The 23342-nt window shown below is 40.8% G+C and overlaps 1 protein-coding gene across 1 annotated transcript in view; it reads left to right on the top strand.

Moving 5' to 3' along the window:
• The window catches only part of PSMD1 (proteasome 26S subunit, non-ATPase 1), a 121988-nt gene extending 106310 nt beyond the window's left edge, over positions 1–15678 (top strand). Inside the window, exons 20-25 of the mRNA XM_050751078.1 lie at positions 4126–4295; positions 6127–6219; positions 8017–8103; positions 8691–8837; positions 13464–13619; positions 15450–15678. Coding sequence (XP_050607035.1) covers positions 4126–4295; positions 6127–6219; positions 8017–8103; positions 8691–8837; positions 13464–13610 — 644 coding nt within the window. The 3' untranslated portion in view covers positions 13611–13619; positions 15450–15678. The remainder of the gene's footprint in view (positions 1–4125; positions 4296–6126; positions 6220–8016; positions 8104–8690; positions 8838–13463; positions 13620–15449) is intronic.
• The last annotated feature ends 7664 nt before the right edge of the window (positions 15679–23342 follow it).

Here is a 23342-nt window from a genome sequence, read left to right as displayed (position 1 = left end):
GCTTCCTTCTTCTTTCAGCCTCTGTTTATCTTTTCTTTTTCTTCTTTTTTTTTTTCCTTCTTTTTTTCTTTGTTTGGGGCTTTTTTGCTTTATCTGTTTGTGTTGTGGACCAATCAAGTTTTGGTGCTTCTATTTCTCTTTATTTATAACAATTTTTGCTTTAGACATTTATTACATAAAAGTTTTTTGTTTTGGGGGTTTTTTTGGCCCCACTCTGTCACCCAGCCTGGAGTGCAGTGGCATGGTCTCGGCTCACTGCAACCTCTACCTCCTAGATTCAAGCAATTCTGCCTCAGCCTCTCCCGTAGCTGGCACTACAGGTGCACGCCACCATGCCTGGCGAATTTTTTGTATTTTAGTGGGGACTGGATTTCACCATGTTGCCCAGGCTGGTCATGAACTCCTGATCTCAGGCAGTCCACCCACCTTGGCCTCCCAAAGTGCTGGGATTACAGGTGTGAGCCACCATACCCAACCCTACATAAAAGTTGTATACTGTAGTGTTCACTCTTATGAGCATAAAATTAATCTCATGTCCTTTTTTCACTTTTTAATAACCTATCCTTGTAGAACACCATGCTGTAACTGCATTAGAAGAATTTACAGTCTTGATCTTCTCTCAGTAAAATTAATGGTAGTAGGCCAGGCTTGGTGGCTCACGCCTGTAATCCCAGCATTTTGGGAGGCTCAGGTGGGTGGATCATTTGAGGTCAGGAGTTCGAGACTAGCTTAGCCAACATGGTGAGATGCTCTCTCTACTAAAAATACAAAAATTAGCTGGGCATGGTTGTGCATGCCTATATTCCCAGGTACTCAGGAGGCTGAGGCACGAGAATCGCTTGAGCCTGGGAGGTGAAGGTTGCAGTGAGCTGAGATTGCGCCACCGCACTGCAGCCTGGACGACAGAATGAGACTCCGTCTCAAAAAAAAAGAAAAAAAGAAAAAGAAAATTACTGGTAGTAGAGAAAAGTCTAGAGAGAGCAACTTCAAAGGATGGAATGAAGTTGAAGTTTATGAGAACTCACTCAGTGATTCAGTCTCTTCAGGGAGAAAAGCCGAAGATAAAGAAGATGATTGAAGTTTTTTAAACTGCAAATTATCAATATGATAAACTCTACCTTGTTTATTAAATCTCACAATGTTAGAACAAAGGACTAATTTAGCTTCTAAGTTCGAAGAAGATAGATTTCATTGAACTAAAAGGAAATTCAGCTTCAAAGTTAGATCAGATAGCACGTTAGCTAGGCATCCTGTTCCTCTCTTCTGCCCTCCCCAGCTTCCATCCCAGGTTAGTTACTATGTCTTAGTGAAATGCTCCCACTAGCACCCAGGTTTATAGCTATCATAATAGTTTCATGTCTTATTTTAATTATTGAATTATCTGTCTTCTTTGTGAGACTGGAGTCTCCTTAGGGTCTTTTCCAGTATGTCATTAACAATCCTCAATATATAGTAAGCATTCAGTGAATGGGGGTTAGCATAGGGAAGAGTACAAGTAGACAATAAATGTATATAATTCATTTCTATTGGAAAAACAAAATTAAAGTATACCTGGCCTTTTTTTCAGATGAAAATTTTAAATATCTATAGTGGAGTATTAAGAAAATCTAGGTTATTTGGTTGAACAGTAGAACCCTGATTCTTATAAAAATTAAAATGCTGTTTGGTTTAGTAAAGTCAAGTCAGTGTTTGGTTCTTGACTCCAAGCAAAATGTGAAGGTGCCTGTAAAACACTGAGATCAAGAGAAGAGAAATGTGAGCAACAGGAATCCACGTTGGAATTCAAGTTAAGGCCCTGATTAGGCACAGACAAGCCCCATTTTTATAGGATATATTATTTAAATGAAGATACTTGCATTTCAAAGTTCTGTGATCCAGCACTAACACTGTTACCATCTAGCACATGGGCCAAATCTGACAATGGTGTATTTTGTTTTGCCTGCCTAACAAAATTTGCAAGATTTTGGTCAAAATCCAGAGTCTACTTTTAAAAACAAAATGACCTAGTGACCCTGGACCTACACTCTAGTAAGATGTTCCCTTTAAATAGAACATGTACTTTCCAGTTTGCTTCAATTTTAAAAACAAAATGACCTAGTAACCCTGGACCTACACCCCTAGTAACAAGCTCCCTTTAAATAGGACATGTACTTTCCAGTTTGCTTCAATTTTAAAAACAAAATGACCTAGTAACCCTGGACCTACACCCCTAGTAACAAGCTCCCTTTAAATAGGACATGTACTTTCCAGTTTGCTTCAATTTTAAAAACAAAATGACCTAGTAACCCTGGACCTACACCCCTAGTAACAAGCTCCCTTTAAATAGGACATGTACTTTCCAGTTTGCTTCAATCCCCACTGCTCCCAGCCCACTTACTCCTTCTTTGTTTACTTGACTCGTTCCTAAAGGCATTTGAGTTTGTAATCCCTCATAGCCTCCTAGAATCTCAGCCTTACAAGGACTCACCAGCTCTCCCCAACTGATGACTTGGATCTTAGCTCTAGTTCACTGGCTTTCAAACTTTATCACTCTGTAGAGTAATATTCCAGGGCAGCAGTCTGCAACCTTTTTGACACCAGGGACAGGTTTTGTGGAAGACAATTGTTTTTTCCACGAGAAGGGTGGGGTGGTTTCAGGATGAAACTTTTCCACCTCAGATCAGCAGGCATTAGATTCTCATAAGGAACGTTCGGCCTAGATCCCTCACCTGCGCGGTTCACAATAAGGTTCACACTGCTTTGAGAATCTAATGCCACTGCTGAATTGACAGGAGACAGAGCTCAGGTGGTAATGCCCACGTGCCCTCCACTCACCTCCTGCTGTGCGGCCTGGTTCCTAACAGGCCATGGACAGGTCTACAGCCCCAGGATCTGGGGACCCCTGGTTCCAGGCCATATATTCTCCCAGCAGTCCAACCTTCTGATTAAACAGAAGCAGCTCTGATTTCATTCTTTTACATACTGTGTTTCCTTAGAAAATTTTCAGTTGAATCAAGGGTTAGAGGTTTTCTTTTTCTAGTTCAAGTGTTCAAATTCAACCCCTCATTTTGCTAATGGGAGAAAAGGACTTAGAAATAAAGTATTTTGTCCGTGGTTACAGGGCTAGTTAATGTCAGAGCTCCTCCCACCAATTTAAGTGGTTTAATAATTCACAGGGTAATGCTCAGTGCTTTCTTAGATTTTTATGTAGCTGCATATAAATCTTCATAATTTGTAAGTGATATTTCTCAAAAATCTGATGTTTATGCTGCTTAGCACCTAAAAGACCAAGAATCAGAACATACTCTTTACTGTTTTATATAAATTTTTATAAATGTGTAAGTATATTATAAATATGTATTTGCATATGATTGAAGCAGAAAGAGTAAAACTAAGCAAACAATATCTATGCTTGCCTCTGCTATTGTGTGCAAAAAGTATATACTAAAACTTTACTTTTTATTAGCACATGAAAAACCAATACATAATGCAGATTAATACTTAATTTAGCATCACAGTTTTGATACCCTTCAGGGCTAGTTTTTGAAAAACGCCTGCCTATAGAGAAAGTAAGTCTAGATGTGTGCTGAATCCAGTTAAAAGTATACTTCCAATTTTGCAGAGCCTGGATAACTCACTAATTCTAAGAACTGCATATTAGACTGCACATATGAATTGTGCTTTTAAAATCATCACCAGATGTTTCCCTACTGCAGCACTTACAAATCTTTATTATTGCCTGGGCATGGTGGCTCACTTGCTTGTAATCCCAAGACTTTGGGAGGCTGAATCGGGAGGATCACATGAGGCTAAGAGTTTGAAACTAGCCTGGGCAACATAGTGAGACCTCCATCTCTACAAAAAATTTAAAAGTTAGCCAGGTGTGGTGGTGCGCACCTGTAGTCCTAGCTACTTGGGAGGCTAAAGCAGGAGTATCCCCTGAGGCCAGGAGGTCGAGGCTTCTGTGAGCCATGATCATGCGGCTGCACTTGGGTGCAGTGTTTCACTCTGTCACCCCGAGCTTGGGTAACAGAGTAAGACCCTGTCTCTTTAAAAAAAAAAAAAGAGAAAGATATCATTATTATTGTCCTACTATAATAATAGGACAATATTATTATTGTTCATGGTTTCTCTCTTTTTCTACAGGTGGTCATAATGTCACAATCTCCTTACAGTCCAGAACTGGTCACACTCATATGCCTTCTGTGGTTGGCGTCCTTGTATTTACCCAGTTCTGGTTCTGGTTTCCTCTTTCACACTTCCTGTCATTGGCTTATACCCCTACCTGTGTCATTGGCCTTAACAAGGACTTAAAGGTATGTCTGTGAGACCTCAGCTTTGTAGTATTTCCTATTCACCGTATCTTATTCATATTTACCACCCACTTGCAAGGATTTCCATTAAATTTTAAAGATGAGTTAACATCTTATAATAACATTTTCCCTTCAAGTTGAATCATCAACTTTTTGAATGGAGTATGTCATTGAAAGTTTTGAAAATCGTATCTCCTTACTAGCTGTGTAACCTCAAGTAATTAGTTGAGAAATAATGGTGTGCAAGGGGGCTAAATATAAAGATATGAAGAGGCTTTATATACCAATCTGATGAATTTTGTTTAATACTAAAGGCTTGGAACTGTTGAAGGATTTCAGATGATAAATGGACATGAGATTTCCATTTAGAAAGATCTTTCTGGTATCAGTGGAAACTCATTACAATGCTATTGTAGTAATCTGGGCAAGGAAGAATGCGAACCTAAACTAAATCTTTCAGATTTAGTTTTTCAGAGTTATCTGATGCTCGAGTGGTTGATGGAAGACAGAATTATTACTAAAGGGAAAAGGCAAAATAGGAGGATGACCCTTTGGTAGAAGCAGAAAACAAGACAAACAGTGAAGAGCTAGGGAATCTGTTGGAATGAAACTGCTCACTTAAGTCAGAAATTTAAGGCACTGCATGCCCTGACATCACATTTGTAGTCATATTTTTTTAATGGAGTTTGTGTTTAGGTCTTTCTTAGTCCTGTGACTTGATGATTCATCTTCTTGTTCTTTAAAAGTCAAAAGGCTTTTTGACCTTTAAATAACTCTTACATCTGGTCATCACTGTTGAAATGTTCTACTAAATTTTGAGAGTGGAAAAGTTTTAGGCTTAAAACTGACTGGCAAAAATAGAATATTTCTTTGTATTGATTTTTCAGTATAGCTGTACAGCCAGTTATCCTTTGTTAAGTGTTTTGGTATTAAAACTGCTCACATTTGTAAATATTGAGGAGCTTTATTGTCAGAACAAGAATCCCTTGGTTTCCCAATCCCTCATTGTAATTAAACATCCTGTATAACCTATTTTATTCTCTGCCAAACAGTTTTATGATTGCTGTTTTTACTCTTTGTAATGAAAATGGGATGGAGAAGATAAGTTTCCTTGTCCTTATGGTGGTGTTTATTATCATCCTCCATCAATGCAGAAATAGAGAAAAATTCAGACCAGGCGTGGTTGTGCACATCTGTAGTCCCAGCTACTTGGGAGGCTGAGGCAGGAGAATCGCTTGAACCCGGGAGTCAGAGGTTGCAGTGAGCTGAGATTGCACCACTGCATTCCAGTCTGGGCAACAGTGACTCTGTCTCAAAAAAAAAAAAGAAAGAAAGAAAGAAAGGAAAAATTCAGACCAAAAAACTTTAAAACTGGTCAGTAGGTAATGTAAAGCTGACTTTCTATTAGGCTCATGTTAGACTCTTACAAGGCATGATTATACAGGCTAGTGTAAGTTATTAGTCTGGTACAAAGAAGGGAAATGGCAGTTTGTATGCAGGATAGACCATCAAATGCTTTACAAAGGAGAGAACAGTTGATCTGATGCTCACACCATGAATAGGACTTACCCATTGAAGCAGGTTGGTTTGTTCGTAAAGATAAAGGGATGCCCATTCAAAGGCACAGAGATTAAGAAAAGTGTAGAGAACTGCAGGTAATTCTGTAAAGAACCTAAAAACTAAATCAGTAAAAGAAGACATGCCTTTCAGAGAGGGGTCATGACATAGTTGAACATATAGCCTGCATTAAAACTTTGGTCTCCTTTTGTATCTGTATGTTTGTGGAGAGCACAGAATACTTAAAGCCAATGTTATTTTAATGGAATTTCTTCAGATGCCGAAAGTTCAGTATAAATCGAACTGTAAACCATCCACATTTGCATATCCTGCCCCTCTGGAAGTACCAAAAGAAAAAGAAAAGGAAAAGGTAGGTTCTTTGTTCCTTTTAAGCAGCATTTGTACTTACATATAGGCCACTGAGTATTTTACTTTTTCTTTGAATATGTTTTATGTTTTAAGAGTAACTTCTTATGCTAACATTTGACATTACACAAGAATATGCAGTAAAAGTCCTTTTTGTCTCTTGGTCATCCAAGTCTCATTGTCACAGGAGTCACAACTTCTGAATCCCTCTGAAGGTTTTCTCTGCACATGTCAGTACTTTTTATACCACAAATAGAATTATTCTCTACATACTTTTCTGCATCTTGTTGTTTTCACATTAACCATATATTTTTTTTTATTTTTAAAACTTTCAATGTATACAGATCCCATTTTTTCCCAGAGCTGCAAAACAATGCCTTTACTGTGTGTAGTACTGTTTGTTTTACCAGTTTTTTCTTTGATATTCATTTAAGGTTATTTCTCATTTGTTACCCCTACACAAGTGAGCCTGAAATTGAAAGTCTTTTTTTTTTTTTGAGAGGGAGTCTCGCGCTGTCGCCCAGGCTGGAGTGCAGTGGCCGCCGGATCTCAGCTCACTGCAAGCTCCGCCTCCCGGGTTTGCGCCATTCTCCTGCCTCAGCCTCCGGAGTAGCTGGGACTACAGGCGCCCGCCACCTCGCCCGGCTATTTTTTTGTATTTTTTAGTAGAGACGGGGTTTCACTGTGTTAGCCAGGATGGTCTCGATCTCCTGACCTCGTGATCCGCCCGTCTCGGCCTCCCAAAGTGCTGGGATTACAGGCTTGAGCCACCGCGCCCGGCCTGAAAGTCTTTATACACATGTATTTGTGCACTGTGTGAGTATATCTGTAGGTTAGAATCCTGGATGTGAGGTTACTTGATCAAAAGTAATGCACATTATGTTCATAGTTATTAACTAATTTGCCTTTCAAAATGGACATAATCACTTTATACTCCTACCAACTGTATATGAGGACACTCCTGTATTAAATCAAAGAATAATACATTAAAGACTTGTACTTGCCCATAAAGTTTTACTCAGTAAAATTATACTTTTTTGATACCTTATATGTAGGAAAATGGCTCTTTCTCTCATGATAATTTTCATATTGGCCAGTTGTTGATTATTTGCTGTAAATTTTGTGTATAAGTAAGGATAATTAACCAAATTTGAGGGTGGCAGTTAAGGAATATCCTTGACAGCATCTTGTTTCATCAGCTATGTTTCAGACCCTCCTTTGGGTCTGCAACAGTCAGCTTTTACACCAGTATTGCGCAGCTTTTCACCTTTGTTTTCAGTGAGACCCATGAAGGAGAATAATACAGACTAACCACTCACACACTGTGTATTGGCATTGTAAGACATGTAGTCCAGAGAGAATATCTCTACAACCAGCACTGAAGGAAATTGTTCTATTTCCCATTGCTTTCCCATAAAGCAAAAAGCACCCTCAAATCTCAATTTTGGAAGTACATGATAGCAAATTCATATCCAAGGTAGGCTACAGTTCAAAAAAGGGAAGAGTTATATTGGACACAAGCCTCCAAGAACTAAAGATTCACTTGATGACAAGAGTAGTAAATTATTTCAATAAATGTCCTGCTTAGTTTTCCCTTTTATTCCTTGATTTTATATATATATAAAATCATATATACATAAAATTTGATTTTATATTTATATATATTTTATTTTTTTATATATATATAAAAAATACTTACTGCTAGGAAGTAGAATAGTGTTGTAGGACTGAGTTCTCTAGGGCTTGCATGTTTGTATGTCCATAAGGGATTGTAACAATTTACCCTGTTCATTTCTCCTAGGTTTCTACTGCTGTGTTATCTATAACTGCCAAGGCTAAAAAGAAGGAAAAAGAAAAGGAAAAAAAGGAGGAGGAGAAAATGGAAGTGGTAGGTATAACTTGGTAGTCATATGGATTGAAGTATCTCTGTCTCTGTCATGGTCGAGATTCTTCCTTAGTTGAATATTATTCTACCTTGCTCTTAGCTTCCTTCAAATAATTATCCTGTTCCCAGCATGTAGAATCATCAAATTGTACTTGAAAGAAACTCTAGAAAATATATCCATTTGTGGGAAGAATAGAAGGGTACAAATCAGTAAAAAGTTCCTGGAGGAAATGACAATTAAAATATAGGTTTTGAAGGGCAAAGTAGGTTTTTCACAGACAAGATGATGAGGGTAGGAGAAAGAAAGACCCTTTCAAGCAAAGGGATTATCATTTGTTTAGGTAGACCTTTTTCTGATCTCTGCTGGTAGAAAAACCTGTTTTTCCTTTAAAACCAAGTCAAATACCATTCTCATTTCTAAGCAGAGTTACTTTACCTCCTGTGAGTCTGATAGCACTTTACTTGTACTTCCATTACTACCTACCACTACCTCTTGTGCCGTATAGCTGCTCAGTAAACTTCAGATGTTACTCGGTTCTGTGGAACAGAAATGAACTTCTATTGAGCTTTTTTTAAATTTTATTTTATAGGATGAGGCAGAGAAAAAAGAAGAAAAAGAGAAGAAAAAAGAACCTGAGCCAAACTTCCAGTTATTGGATAACCCAGCCCGAGTTATGCCTGCCCAGCTTAAGGTCCTAACCATGCCAGAGACCTGTAGATACCAGCCTTTCAAACCAGTAAGTTACCAGTGGCTCTTAGCTGTATATACCAGTGGGATATTAATCCACAGGACAATAGAATATCGATAGAGAATGATGAATCTCCAAAGCATTGGAGCAAGCTCACTAGTTCTAAGAAATTATTTAACAAAAGAGAGCATGTCATTTTCCATTTCATATAGATTTGGGAGAATTTTTCTTTTCCCTGTGTAACCCTACAAACTCCCGTCTTCTACCACAGACATACGATGTAGGAGTTCCTAATACAGCATTGTGATTAGGAACATAGACTCTACAGCCAAGCATACAGGATTTGAATCTTGAGTATACTGTTCAGGCTAAGTGGCTTTAGGCCAGGTACTAAATCTCTCTCTGCCTCAATTTTCTTTAGTATAAAATAGAGATTACCATCCCTGACTCAGAAATGAGGCACAGATTGAATAAGCACTGAGAACAAGACTTGGGACTGCTCAATAAGTGTTGATTATTATGGTAATTACACCACTGTCTTTTTTTTTTTTTTCTATTTTATTACACCATTGTCATAAATGCCTTGCATTTTAGTTAGAAAAGGATCTTCATGGAATCTAATTTATTCCAAGACAGAGTGTTTCATGTTAGAAACAAATGCTTATCAGAAATATGAGCGTGATACTGCCTTTATCTTCCAGGTTCTTGTAAAAAACTAGGGGGTCATCAGTAGACCCGTCCAAGACATCCTGATGCTAGATCTGTCTAAAATGTCAGAGATTCGGTTTCTAGATCCTTATCCTTATACAAGAGTAAACTTATTTTTATCAACCTGATGGTGGGTCAAAGACAACTCCTACCTATAATTGTGAGCCAGGGTCTTAACCTGACTAATTTATCAGCTAGAAGAGATAAAGCCAAGGGATGCAAGATAGTGTATGTAGTGGTTTAGAGCTGGAATTTGGCATAACTGGGTTTTTATTTCTACTGTTAGCTGTGTGACTAAGACAAGTCATTTAATCTTTGTATTTCAGTTTCCTCATCTATAAAATTGATATGGTAATGCTACCTACCTTCTGTTGATGTTGTGGAGATTAAATAGGTTGTTACATGTAAAGCACCTAAAACAATGGTAAATGCTAATCTGTAGCACTGCCTGATCTATAGTAGTTGCTGTGTAGTGTTAAATGAATGAACAGAATCATCAATGGATACCTTTAATGCAGTCACTGTCTCATCTGCAACCTGGTTCATCTCAGTGGCGGTTTTACAGAGAACATATTCTAACTGTGTCTATAAACTTATCTTGCCAGTAGCATGGGAATCCAGTACAGATGTATTAGGACACAACTAGTGCATACTCTAAGCACATGAAATAACTAGTGTTTTTGATCATTATGAAGTAAGATAGTAAGGCACATGCTCAATGCCATGAGGCCATATGAGCACACGGGTGTACCACAGTAGGTGGTACTGTGATCATTAGTACTAAATGATTGCTAAGCCTTTGCTCAAATTAAGTCAGAGATAGCTATAGCAGTTGGTCCACCTATGAATTAAAAGACTGCCTACGTCTGTGCAAGGAAGAAGTGAGGAGTCCTGTTGAAGTTATAGCCCTACACACACACACGCACACACACACACACACACACACTCCTTCAAAGAGTGAGAGACTTTGTGTTCCAAAGTGTTTAAGGAAATTCCTGTCCAGTTGTTAGCTGACTACTAAGTTAATTGAGCATTGACTTTAGTGGACACACAAATCAGGGAATACAAACTTTATAGAATAGGAGAAAATATTTTCAAATCATTTGTCTGATAAGACAGTTATATCTAGAACATATAAAGAGCTCCTCCAACTCAACAATAAAAAGACAACCTAATTTTAAAATGGGCAAATGATTTGAATACACATTTCTCCAAAGAAGATGTACAGATGGGCAAATAAGCACATGAAAAGATGCTCAACATCATTACTCATTAGGGAAATGCAAATAAAAACCATAACAGGTGCAGTGGTTCCCATTTATAGTCCCAGCTACATGGGAGGCCGAGGCAGGAGGATTGCTTGAGCCCAGTAGCTCGAGGCTGTGTAGCAATATAATTGTGCCTATGAACAGCCACCGGACACCAGCTTGGGCAACATAGCAAGACCCTATCTCTTAATTTAAAAAGAAACACAAAACCATAAGAAGATACCACGTTCTACCCACCAGGATGGCTGTAATCAAAAAGACACTCAATAATAATCATTGACAAGAATATGCAGAAATTGGAACCCTCATAGAGTAATGGTGGGAAAGTAAAGTTACAGCCACAGTGGAAAAAGAGTTTGGCAGTTCCTCAAAAAGTTAAATGTAGTCTTATCATATGACCCAACAATTCCATTCCACACCTAAGAGAAGGGAAAACTGTGCCCACACAAAAACTTACACACTAATGCTCATATCAGCATGATTCATAATAGCCATAAAATGGAAACAACTTAAATGTCTTATCAACTGATGAATGAATAATGTGAGATAAAATGGAATATTATTTGGCCATAAAAAGGAAAGACTTACTGGTATATGCTACAGTGTGTGTGAACCTTGAAAACGTTATTTTAAGTAAAAAAAGCCAGACATAAAAGACTGCATATGGTATGGTTCCCTTTATGTGAAACGTTCAGAAAAGGCAAATCTATAGAGACGAGTTAGATTGGTGGTTACCAAGGACAGGGGAAGGGGAGAATGAAGAGTGGCTGCTAATGAGCGCAGTTTCTTTAGGTTGCTGGCAGATATTTTTGAATTAGATAGCAGAAGTATTAATAGCTGCACAAGTTTGTGAATGTACTAAATTGTACACTTTGAGAGAATGGATTTCATGTTAATGTGTCTCATTTTAAAAAGAAAACCCTGCCTCTGTGTATGTGCAGTGAAGAAAGGGGCGTCCAGTGGCCCACCCCCACCCTCAGCGGCAAGCTCATGGGGCCCTCCTCAGACACTGCGTTTGAAAGAGGCAGCTATAGTTTTGGAAACATGTAACATTCCTACCCTGCTTCCTGTCCACCATGAGGCAAGAGGAAATGTTTTGTTGCCTATATCTACAATTGTAATTAGCCTCCCCAGAGAACAGAAAATCATGTATCTTATGCATAGAGGGTGTGAACTTTCTCACCAACATATAAAGCATTAACAAACCTAGACCATGTATAACTATAAATAGCCCTTTCCATGTATTGATTTGGATTATTAGTTTTGGGATTTTTTGTTGTTGTTATTGTTTTTGTATGATGAGGCCCTCCTTTGATTAAGTTGGATTATTTCATTCCAGTTAAGCATGAAATAGCATAACCTGGATCCACATTTTCCAAAAAATAGAAAGTCCTCGTGTGAACATGGGTATTTTCTTCTGTTTGGTAGGAGATTCATCTCCATTTGGTCCATTAGGTTCAAGTAAACTTTTAGGCTATGGAGGATTAGGACAGTGGCCCTATACTCCATTCTTGGAGTACTGGCAGTAAAGGCAGGGTCCATTCATAAAATGGATCCTCTTCAAGGAAAGCAAACTTTAAGGGAAGGGGTTGTAGAAAAATATATAGATATGTGTGTGTTGGGAGAAGGGAAATAGTTTGGAGTTCACAAAGCACACCAGTTTTATAGCATCGCAGGGCAGAGTTCTGATGAGTAAAAATCGGATTAGATTGAACTGCAGAGATGCTTATACATATGTGAATCATTTAACTAATGTACTTGTGCTTCTTTTCCTTCCCAGTAATGTGCTTTGGTAGAAATACGCTTTTTTCCAGATGTGCCCTGCCACTGTTGACTGATTTAATTACATAGAGCAGCTTTCCATTTCCTTTGACACAGGCAAGCAAATAGAATAAGATTAGCACACCAGAGAGGGGTGAATAGTTTAGTGTTTGAATTTACCTTCTGTAATATGTTTGGGAGAGGGCTTAATAGAATTGCTGCTACAGTCTACTTCCCTTTTGTTTCCCGTGTATTTTTTCATCAGCTTGCATCACGTGGATTTATAGATTAAAGTGAAGAACCCTCAGGTATCTGGGATATCTATGTTATTCTCTCCACCATTCTGAAATTGCTGGAGAAAAATTTGGCTTTTAATTTATATACTCCTCTTGTGTTCAAAATGATTATCACCTCACAAATAATATAGTATGCATTAGACTGGTGTGCTTCTCAAACTTCACTGTGCATCATATTGACTGGGATCTTGTTAGAATGCAGATTCTGTAGATCTAGGGTGGGGCCAGCTTTTCTGCGTTTTTAACAAGCTCCAGGTGATAATGATGTTTCTGGCCCAGGACCACATCTTGAGTAGGAAGGAATTAGGATACAGTATTTGGACAGTAAGCATTCTCCCTGCAGTGAGATTGAGACTGATAGGCTCAATGGCTATGGCTGGGAAATAACTATCCTTAAATTGGGATGCATCATCCAAGTAGAACAGCATCACATCTTATACTATCTAGAGCTACTACTGGGTTGAGTTTGCAAATACCTCGTATAGATCACAGTTATCTTTATCCCAGTAAAGTTCTACTCCACTTTTTCACTTCCAAATCATTTAAGTAGTTTTAAAGTACCATTTAACAAGTATTCAGATTGTGGAGCACGCTTGAAATATGAGTGGAGCTTATGCTTCTGCACACCCCTGTGTTTTCAGCTCTCTATTGGAGGCATCATCATTCTGAAGGATACCAGTGAAGACATTGAGGAGCTGGTGGAACCTGTGGCAGCACATGGCCCAAAAATCGAGGAGGAGGAACAAGAGCCAGAACCCCCAGAACCATTTGAGTATATTGATGATTAAGGACCAGAGGTGCGTGTGCAACAGAATTATGAAGGGAAACTTCTTTGTCAGTACTTCACAAATGTTTTTTGCAGGACATCATCTCACTTTTTTCCTTCCTTTTGTGTTTAATCTTCGTTTACCTAAACAGTATTAAAACTTCCCCCTCTTTCAACCTTTTTCTGCATATATAACCACAAATTCCTTTTTCTTTCCTCTTTGACTCGTACTCTACTAATGTTATTCAAAGTGGCTGATCTGCGAACAATTTTTATAGGTCCATAAGGAGATAGGAAGCTTACTCCAGAATCTATCTGCTCAATGCTTCTTTCATCAAGAAAGTCTTCCCCAAAACATCAGCTGAACTGCAGTTTTCTTAGTGATAGAGTTAATTTACATTCTGATGTAAGCTCCTTGTTGTGGATCAGTTACAGTTGTGGATCAGTTACAGTTGTGGACTGGCACTGGCCCATAGGTGACACTTTTGAGTAGCACAAATATAGGCTTCTCACTGGTTTTTCTCTCTCCCCATCTCCTTTGGCAGTATTTTTGGCACAGGAGCCTTAACATTCATTTATTCTATGGTGCTATTGAACATCTGTGTATAAGACATAGTGCTTATAGGGACTTTGAAGTCAGTTAGACTAACCACAAGCCTGTGTCCATTGACAAAGATCATTTACTATACCAGGGTCTTAACACTGTTGAAAGGGGGTCTTTAGATGGGAAAGATTGGAGTAATCTAATTTCATGAAATTGTTATTCTTCATTTCCCCATTTTCTTTTGAGTGTTCCTCACATATTTGAAGACACTGTGAGACATAATCAAGGTTTCCTAATTCCACCCAAGCAAAAACACATTTTCAGACTTTTTTTTTTTTTTTTTTTTTTTTTTTTGAGACGGAGTTTCGCTCTTGTTGCTCTTGGCTGGAGTGCAGTGGTGCAAACTTGGCTCACCGCAACCTCCACCTCCCGGGTTCAAGCGATTCTCCTGCCTCAGCCTTTCAAGTAGCTGGGATTACAGGCCTGCGCCACCACACCCGGCTAATTTTGTATTTTTAGTAGTGACAGGGTTTTTCCATGTTGGTCCGGCTGGTCTCGAGCTCTGGACCTTAGCCGATCCGCCTACCTCAGCCTTCCAAAGTGCTGGAATTACAGGTGTGAGCCACCGCGCCCGGCCAATTCATTCCACTCTTTTTTTAAAAACATAAGGACAGTATCATTTGTTATATTAAAGGTCTGGTTGCAAATCTAGCATGCTATGTGTTAGATACTGACCAGCACTTGAGGAAAAGCTTTGCAGAAATCTCAGATAAATATTAAGGCAGACACGTGCCATTAGTAGGAAAATATATTTATACCTCAGGAAGACTATTAGTTTGGGCCTTAGAGAAAGGGAGATTTATACTAACCTTCCTGTTTTCTAAACTTACTTTTGAAAATTATCTTTCAGCCTTGATGGTTTCCTAAGCTTTACCCAACTTGCACAGGCTATCATGTAGGCTATCATGATCACTCAGTCTGTTGGAGAATTGAGGTGACTCACATTAGCTCCCTTCCGGCCTTTGGCAATACCTTATGGAAAAGCCTTGTTTACAGCTTTCAAGGCAGTTAACTACAAAATGGCTTAGAGGCTTTTAGCTGGAAACTGGAATCTCGTTTTCAAAAGGGTAAAGTATTCAGTCCATTAGGAGTTTGGAAACTATAATCTGTAATGGCAGAAGCTGGTATATTAGGACTACAGAGGCAGGGTTGGGGCCTAGTTTTAGATTTCAACAATTAGTGGTAAAAGAGAAAAGAGAGAATGTCTTGAAATTAAGAATGACCCTAGCTACTACTATTTTCTCTTCCCTTTTCCAGCATCTCATTTGCTTATGTGAAGAAGAAGATTGTCCAGGCTCATATTGGGAATGCTTATGAGGAAATTCGTGCTGAGACCTGCTATTCAATGCATGTATCGTTGCCTCTGCGCTGACCTGAAGAACCCTGTCTCCAAGTGTTTGGTTGAAGAGAAGATATATGACTGTCTAGTGTGCTCTTTCACAGAACTTGGTTTTCAAATAAATATAAGATCTCCAGATGGACAAGACATTTGTTTTTCAGCCTGGGTTTTTAATAAATGTATCTAATCCTCCCCACACCATGAAATGCCTAAATCCCAAGAGCCAGAGTCTTGATTTGCTAGGATGAGTATGCACGACTTTCATATTGATGAAAAAGTCAAGGTATTCTTAAATTATAGACCATTTGAAAATAATGGAAGGGGGGAAAAAAATCAGACCTTGCTCATCACCCCCAAGAATTCTCTACAGTTTTGTTGTGGTTGTGGGTTGTTGTTTAATATGGGGTCTAATCAGCCAGGGCAATATGGTGAGACCCCTATCTCTATAAAAAATTGAAAAATTAGCTGGGTAGGCCAGGCAGGGTGGCTCACGCCTGTAATGCCAGCACTTTGGAAGGCCAAGGTGGGCAGATGACTTGAACCAAGGAGTTTGAGACCAGCCTGGGCAACATGGCAAAAACTCCTCTCTACAAAAAAAAAAAATTAGACATGCACAGTGGCACACGCCTGTAGTCCCAGCTACTCAGGAGGCTGAGGTGGAAGAATCACCTGAGCTTGAAGGTCGAGACTGCAGTGAGGGTTGATCGTGCCAGTGTACTCCAGCCTGGGTGACAGAATTAGACACGGTCTGAAAAAAAAAATTAGCCAGGCAGGGTGGTATGCACCTATAGTCACAGCTATTCAGGAGGCTGAGGCGGGAAGATCAATTGAGCCCAGGAGGTTGAGGCTGCAGTGAGCTGTGTTTGCACTACTGCACAACAGGCTGGGCAACAGGGCAAGACCCTGTCTCAAAAAAAAAAAAAAATGTCTCACTCTGTCGCTTAGGCTGGTCTCAAACTCCTGGGCTCAAGCAATCCTCCCATTTTAGCCACCTGAACTACAGTTTTTTAATCGATTAGAGGGTGGGGCGTCACCACTTACTGAAGTCCCTTTCATAATCCAAGGGAATTGTGTGTTTAGGCAGCTCAGCAGCTTTTTTTGTTAAGCCTTTGCTTATTGTTTCTTGCTTTTGATCCTGTTAAAGACAATAGATGAAGATTATTTAGTTTCATTTAGCCACAGGATCTGATAACGTACCTTTTATTCCTTTCTCATTTTCCAATCTTTTTTTCATGTTTTTTAAAAATTAAGTATAATTTAAAAGCAATAAAATGCAAACATTTGAAGTGTATACAGGATAATGAATTTTGACAAGTACAATTTTGGTTTCTAGATTATCAAGCCTTTCTTGGATGCTAGGCTTTTCGAATAAGCAGTCAGGGTTGATACTCTGACGACCACACCTTCTCCTCATGTTCTGGCATATGAAATGGATGTTTCTGGTTTACTGGGACATGGAATTAAAACGCTGGATTTGAGGGGTTTTGTGTTGTTTTATGTAGGTAGCTTAGAAAATTATACAGGAATGGCATTTTGCCCCTACCTTGATTCTTTCACTTCTTAACTTAGGATATAGTTTTCTGAGTCTTGGGCGGGGGGGAAAAACTTTTCTTAAAGGAAACAAATTCCTGAGTAGATCAGCCCTAGTACATTCATCTACCACAGGCTTGTTTTTAGGCCCAGGTCTAAAGGTTACTAATCCCAAAGGATCAACCACTCACTGGTTAATTTCATTGTATCCCCTCCTTTGTAAATTCCTTGTTTCCTCAGTATCAGATGATTCTATAAAAGAGATTATCTCATTTCCTAGCCTCATTAGCTATGTCCTTCCTGTTCAAGCTTTTAACGTTGCTTGCATTCAGACAGTTATCTCTTACGTTTCCCCTAGTATACGAAATGTTTAAAAAACGGAAGTCTCTGGATGTCACTGTACAAAATTGAGTAGTCTGGGACAGGTGGTACATTTGCTGGCCTCCTGCCAACACTGTCACATTCCTTCCAAAATCACAGACTGAACTTCAGGGAGCAATTAGCAGTAGTTCCTATTAGGCAGTGCAATTCAGAATTTAAATCTTAAAAAAGTTATAGCATTCAAAAGTACAAGCTATAAAGTAAAATATCTACATGGAACAGATTATGATGAGACAGTCAGTATCTGCTTTCCTGATGGATATTTATTTTGAGGCAGTTTTGCTCGTGTTGCCCAGGCTGGAGTGCAATGGCATGATCTCGGCTCACCACAACCTCCGCCTCCCGGGTTCAAGCGATTCCCCTGCCCTATCCTCCTGAGTAGCTGGCAAATTACAGGCATTTGCCACCACGCCCAGCTAATTTTGTATTTTTAGTAGAGACAGGGTTTCTCCATGTTGGTCAGGCTGGACTCCAACTGCCAACCTCAGGTGATCCGCCCATCTCAGCCTCCCAAAATGCTGAGATTACAGGCGTGAGCCACTGCGCCTGGCCTCCTGATAGATTTTTTTTCCTAGATGTCCTGGGAAATGCATAGGACTGAGAGCTAACCAAGGAGTAAGGAAGTCTACAGTAAAATAAGAGTGAAAGTCATACGAAAACAGGCTAGGAGCTAGAGTTGACACGACCAATAGAAGAAACAGAAGGGAGGGTGGCAGCAATTACTCCCAGATGGTGTCATTGTGGCACACAGTGTCAGGGTTGAAGGTAAGTGGGATGCACAACATTGAAACCAGGTGCAAGTGATAAATGAATGTTTGGTTTCTTAAATGGGACCAATCCTAGAATCTAGTCTTTTTCATGCTGGCCTACTTCCTACTCTTCCTTTTAAAAATACTCTCCTTGGGGCTGGACACGGTGACTCACGCCTGTAATCCCAGCACTTTGGGAGGCCAAGGCAGATGGATCACGAGGTCAGGAGATCGAGACCATCCTGGGCAACATGGTGAAACCCCGTCTCTACTAAAAATATGAAAAAAGCCGGGCGTGGTGGCACGTGCCTGTAGTCCCAGCCACTTGAGAGGCTGAAGGAGGAGAATCACTTGAACCTGGGTGGCAGAGGTTGCAGTGAGCCAAGATGGCACCACTGCACGCCAGACTGGGCAACAGAGCAAGACTCCGTCTCAAAAAAAAAAAAAGAAAAGAAAATTCTCCTTGGCTTTCTTGCTCTAATTTTCCTCCTATCTCTGACCTCCTCTTCACTTGACAAATCGATAGTAGTTATCTTTATTTGAGCATCTGTTTGTGCAGAGATTCTTTGGTTTTTTGGCAAGTCCCACTCCCTCTGACCTTTAACTGCTAACCTTCAGAATTTGGTCTTTGAACCTCTTCTCAGTCTACTTTCTCCAAGCAACCTCATCCATCCCATGTCACCCAGGCGGAGAAGTGCGGTGGCACAATCCCGTCTCACTGCAATCTCCGCTTTCTGGGCTCAAGCAGTCCTCTCACTTCAGCCTCCCAAGTAGCTGGGACTACAGGTGCACGTCACCACACCTGGCTAATTTTTTGTGTTTTTAATAGAGATTAAAACTATTAAATCTCACGGTTTAATAGTTTTCACTATTAAATGGTTTCACCATGTTGGCCAGGATGGTCTCCAACTCCTGAGCTCCAGTGATAACACCCACCTTAGCTTCCCGAAGTGTTGGGATTACAGGTGGGAGCCACCACACCTGGCCTTCTCTGAGCTGGCACGCACATTCAACAACTCACTGGTGTCCCTGTCTGGGCTGCTGCACAAGCACTTAAAACATTACGTCCAACCACACTCCACACCCATCCTGCTCTACTTTGGGCTAATACCAAGCCCTCCATCTGGTTGCCCACACCAGAAACCCCAGCTTCACCTTGACTCAGTGCTTGGCATCTCAATTATCTCTCCAGTTCATCCACTTCCTTTCCCCACTGCTCAGTACCCTCAGCTGAAGCATTTAACTGGGCTGTATTTCCAGAGTTGACCTGTTCTAATCCATTCTCCAAATTGATCTCTCTAAAATGCAAATCAGGCCAGGTATAATGGCTCACACCTGTAATTCCAGCACTTTGGGAGGCCGAGGCAGGAGTCTTGAGCTCAGGAATTCAAGACCAGCCTGGGCAACAAAGTGAGACCATCTATACACGCGCGCGCGCGCACACACACACACACTAAATGGGTGTGGTGATGCATGCTTGTAGTCCCAAGTACTCCAGAGGCTGAGGCAGGAGTATCGCTTGAGCCCAGGAATTCAAGGCTGCAGTAAGCCGTGATCACACCACTGCACTCCAGCTTGGATGACAAATCGAGACCCTGTCTCCATCAAAAAAAAAAAAAAAAAGCATATTAGTCTTAAAAATCTTCTGTGCTTTCTTGTTACCAAATAAAGCCCAAATTCTTCAATGTGTACACGTGGCTGCCCAAGGCTTGAACTGCTGCCTGCCTCTCCAGCCTCCTGTCTCTTCATTCTTCTCCCACCTCACACTCAGAACTGCTTTTTACTTCCTCCGAAGACCCAGGCCTTCTGTCAGCTGGCCTTTGCATATACCATTCCTTCCGCCTGAAATGCCCACCTCTTTTGATTCTCGCCATTTTCTGCCTAGATCTGGTAGATCTACTAGTTATTTAGGAGGTTTCTAAAGACCTCCTTCAAGAAGCCCTCCCTGATTTCTCCCACCAAGACTGACCTAGGTTATCTGTTTCCCCAGTACCCAACGTTGCCCCGCATTGCCGCCCCACCATATTTTTATTCATCGCCTAGTTTATTTGCCTAACTTGTCCCACATTTATTCACCATTATAAACCCTAGCATATAATTCATGGTCACATATTCATTTGCTAACTGTGGCTGCCTTCCCCAAGTACCTAAATGTCTCTTCTCACTCTGCCTCCAGTGACTAAATGCACCCACTAAAGACTTTTTCAATTAGTTTTGCTTTTGAAAAACCCTTGTTTTTCTTTATGTGCGCAGACAAACAGTGTCTCTGGAATCTCCAGCTGCCGTGAGATGATGAGAAGACATGAGCGTGGGCAGAGATTCTGTGGCTTTGTCCCAGACAACACCCAACCTTCTTGTATCGATTATAAATGAAACACTTCCACTTCCTTGGCAAGTGCACTTTGCTGTTTCTAGGGTTCAAGTTTCTGTTCCACCCTCTCATCCTTTACTGTTAAAGCTGTAGGGGCCCTTCCAAGCCAAACCACGTAAATGGGAAGATCATGGGCTTTGGCCTCAGATTTAAGTTCAGATCCTCATCTGAGGATCCCTTCATGGGCTCCTCATTTGCACAGAGGAAGTCATGTTGACCTCAAGGTTGTTACAGGGATTAAAGAATGGCTGGTTATTATACACTGGCTATGTAATACTGATGAGAATCACATGCATTGTTCCTCATTCCTCACAGCCACTCAAAGAGGTAGATGCTATTATATGGAGAAAATCTGTGTTAAGAAACCTGCACTCAAGTAGGCATTCACTAAACTTTAGCTGAATCAGAATGATGCGGCCAGCCAGGCGCAGTGGCTCACACCTGTAATCCCAGCACTTTGGGAAGCCAAGAAGGGAGGATCACCTGAGGTCAGGAGTTCAAGATCAGCCTGGCCAACATGGTGAAACCCCATCTCTACTAAAAATACAAAAATGAGCCAGGCGTGTGGCATGCCTGTAGTCCCAGCTACTCAGGAGGCTGAGGCAGGAGAATCACTTGAACCCAAGAGGCAGAGGTTGCAGTGAGCCAAGATTGCGCCATTGCACTCCAGCCTGGGTGACAAGAGTGAAACTCCATCTCAAATTTTTAAAAAAAGGGCCAGGCGTGGTGGCTCACACCTGTAATCCTAGCACTTTGGGAGACCAAGGTGGGCGGATCCCCTGAGGTCAGAAGTTCGAGACTAGCCTGGCCAACAGGGTGAAACCCCGTCTCTACTAAAAATATATATATTAAAAAAAAAAAAAAAAAAAAAAAAGGCTGGGCACAATGGCTCACACCTGTAATCCCAGCACTTTGGGAGGCCATGGCAGGCAGATCACAAGGTCAGGAGATCGAGACCATCCTGGCCAACATGGTGAAACCCCATCTCTACTAAAATACAAAAAAATTAGCCAGGCATGGTGGTGCACACCTGTAGTCCCAGCTACTCAAGAGGCTGAGGCAGCGGTATCACTTGAACCTAGGAGGTGGAGGTTGCAGTGAGCCAAGATCGCGCCACTGCACTGCAGCCTGGGCGACAGAGCGAGACTCCGTCTAAAAAAAAAAAAAAAAAGAATCATGTGGCCTAACCCCTCATGCAGGTGAGAACATGCAGACTGAAGTGCCTTGTTCAACATCAAAAGCCATTTTTACATTTGTGTTTCTACTTCATCTTTCCATTAACCTGGCTTCTGGTCTGTTTATTTTCTGGTATTGTTTGATCCAAAGGATCAACTAACACACCAATAGCCGTGTCTCATTCATCCTATACCAGACTCTGCTCCACATTTCCATCTGCCTTCATACTCCTAAGTCAGTATGCCTCTTCAGAAAGAGATGTTTAACAAAAGCATTCTTTCCAGCTACCCTCTACAATGTAGCCCACTGGTGATGGGCATTTGCCATTTGTTCGCTGGAATCTGGGCAGTACCTTTGGTGCACGTACTCAGTGTTTTCCCAATCAGTGAGTTATTTATTTTTAATAAAATCATATCCCAGACTGGGCACAGTGGCTCACACCTGTAATCCCACCCCTTTGGGAGGCTGAGGTGGGCAAATCATGAGGTCAAGAGATCAAGACCAAATCATGAGGTCAAGAGATCCTGGCCAACATGGTGAAACCCCGTCTCTACTAAAAGTACAAAAATTAGCCGGGCATGGTGGCAGGTGCCTGTAGTCCCAGCTACTCAGGAGGCTGAGGCAGGAGAATCGCTTGAACCCGGGAGGCAGATGTTGCAGTGAGCTGAGATCACGCCACTGCATTCCAGCCTGGGTGACAAGAGTGAGACTCTGTCTCAAAAATATCTGTATTTATATAGATATATATATATCTGGTAGATAATTACCTTTAGAGATCCTGGGCATTACACAGAGCTGGGACTTGGCAAAGAGTTAGACAGAGATAAGGAGTTTTCCATCAAGTCTTATTCCCGTGACCTAGTGTGAGCAGCCTCTGATTCTTGTGCAGTTCTTGAACTCTGATTCATGCTCCAAAGATTTCAGAGGTTTACGAGTGTCTAAGCCTTTTTTCTGTATGCAGAGTATAAACTAGCGTCTCTAAAATAACAACAGGGATGGGTCCTGAGGAAATTCCTTCCTTTGTTCCGGATTAGAAGCCTGATGGAGGGATTCACTTACACCTCACTGTCAGTCCCCAGTAATCTCTTGTCTGAGCAGCTCTCAGGCACGTATGGCACATGGTTTGCAAGCTGATTACTTGTTCTCCTGTGGTTTCCTGTGTCTGTACAATTTTTGTTTCCTAACCAGTCTATAAATAAGCTCCTGAAGGGCAAGTCCCAAAGTATCCCCCAAAGTCCCCATCACAGCGCTTGATACACGAGGCCTATTGGTATCAGATTAAATCATCGAGTTAGCTCTGGGGAGTCTGGTGATGCCCTTGATCCTGACTGAGTTTCTTCATGGCACTTACACCTACCTGGCATCATAGCTGTTATTATCTGTCTCCCCTGATTAGCCCATAAACCGAATGAGGATAAGGAGTTTATTTTTTATGACTGCTGTTTTCCTAGTGCCTGGAGCAGTTTCTGGCTCATTGTAGACTCCTCAGTAAATAGTTATTGGATGGACAATAGCAGTGAAAATGTATTTAGCTCCTGTGTGCTAGGCACTGCATTCAGTACTTGGCCGCCCTTCATCCTCACAATTCTACAGTGAGGTAAATC

Source organism: Macaca thibetana, chromosome 12 (assembly GCF_024542745.1).
Source record: "Macaca thibetana thibetana isolate TM-01 chromosome 12, ASM2454274v1, whole genome shotgun sequence".
NCBI lineage: Eukaryota > Metazoa > Chordata > Mammalia > Primates > Cercopithecidae > Macaca > Macaca thibetana.
This window is presented reverse-complemented; position numbering and strand designations above follow the sequence as displayed.